At 41.7% G+C, this 1,083-nt stretch overlaps 1 protein-coding gene across 1 annotated transcript in view; it reads right to left on the minus strand.

Annotated features, from left to right (window-relative positions):
- Positions 1 to 402: 402 nt before the first annotated feature.
- The window catches only part of LOC107576613 (eomesodermin-like), a 2,365-nt gene continuing 1,684 nt past the window's right edge, over positions 403 to 1,083 (minus strand). Inside the window, exons 3-4 of the mRNA XM_016262759.1 lie at positions 798 to 1,073; positions 403 to 577 (exon numbers count right to left, since the gene is read on the minus strand). Of these exons, the coding sequence (XP_016118245.1) occupies positions 403 to 577; positions 798 to 1,073 (451 nt within the window). The remainder of the gene's footprint in view (positions 578 to 797; positions 1,074 to 1,083) is intronic.

Consider the following 1,083-nt stretch of genomic DNA (forward strand, 5'->3'; position numbering starts at 1 on the left):
CAATGCAAAACACACTCATTTTTAAACGAAATGACATGTTAAACGGTGAAAAAAAAATGATTAAGGTAAAATAAAACAAACGCGCGCATACAGAAACATTTTTGGAAATCGTAACGTCATATTTTAGTTTTAAAATTCCTGGCAAATTATTTGAAGAAATTCGTTGATATTCATGCATTTCAATTAGGCCTATACCAGCAAAGATTTTATATATTTAACTTTGCAATTTAACAATTTAAAATTGCAGTTCCACTCAAAAGAAAAAAAAATATTCGATTTATTTGATTAGCCTACACAGTTTGCATGCATGTTTAATTACATTTATAACAAAAACACTTGTCATTTATCTGAAGATATAACAGGTTGTCATGTTGCTCGAATTATTTTCATATCATCTCGGGGTTATTTCTCTCTTTCCTCACCTTGCATGTTGTTGTCCGCTTTCCCGCAGGTGACCCATTTTCCGCCCTGAAACCTCCAGTGGTTGGGATCGGCCAGAATAACCTCCACAAACACGTTATAATGCGCCGTCAGGTTCAGTCCAGTGATATTAAAACTCAGAAAGGGGAACATTCGCCTGCGAACAGAATCGTTCATAAAACACAAATTACGAATTATAGAGCGGATTCGGGTTCGTTTTAACACCCTTCGAAAATGAATTCGTTATTCAAACCAGGCGTATCATTTTATTAACTTAGATTTTGCTTATTTTGTGTTTGATATCAATTTTAAACCATGCATGTATATTCTAAACTGCTCTGTTTTTAAGCGAAACTTTACCAACTTCTCATTCTCACCTGCCCTGTTTGGTGATGATCATCTCGGTCTGATGGCGATGAAATTTGAGCCACAGCGGCCTGTTGCACAGGTACACCTGCGCCCTCGCCGCGGAGCCCGAACCGGGGATGGGCATCGAGCTCAAACCGGAGCCCGGTCCCGGATAGGACGGGTACAGACACCCGGGACCCTGTCCGAACTGATACCCGCTCCCAAACTGACTGCGACCGGCGCACACGGCGGAGGAGAACCCGGCGGGCTGAAGAACCGAGCCGTAATGCAGAGACGACGAATACCTGGACCCGT

The sequence above is a fragment of the Sinocyclocheilus grahami genome, unplaced genomic scaffold, assembly GCF_001515645.1.
Source record: "Sinocyclocheilus grahami isolate Dianchi unplaced genomic scaffold, SAMN03320097.WGS_v1.1 scaffold4028.1, whole genome shotgun sequence".
In the NCBI taxonomy this organism is placed as follows: Eukaryota; Metazoa; Chordata; class Actinopteri; order Cypriniformes; family Cyprinidae; genus Sinocyclocheilus; species Sinocyclocheilus grahami.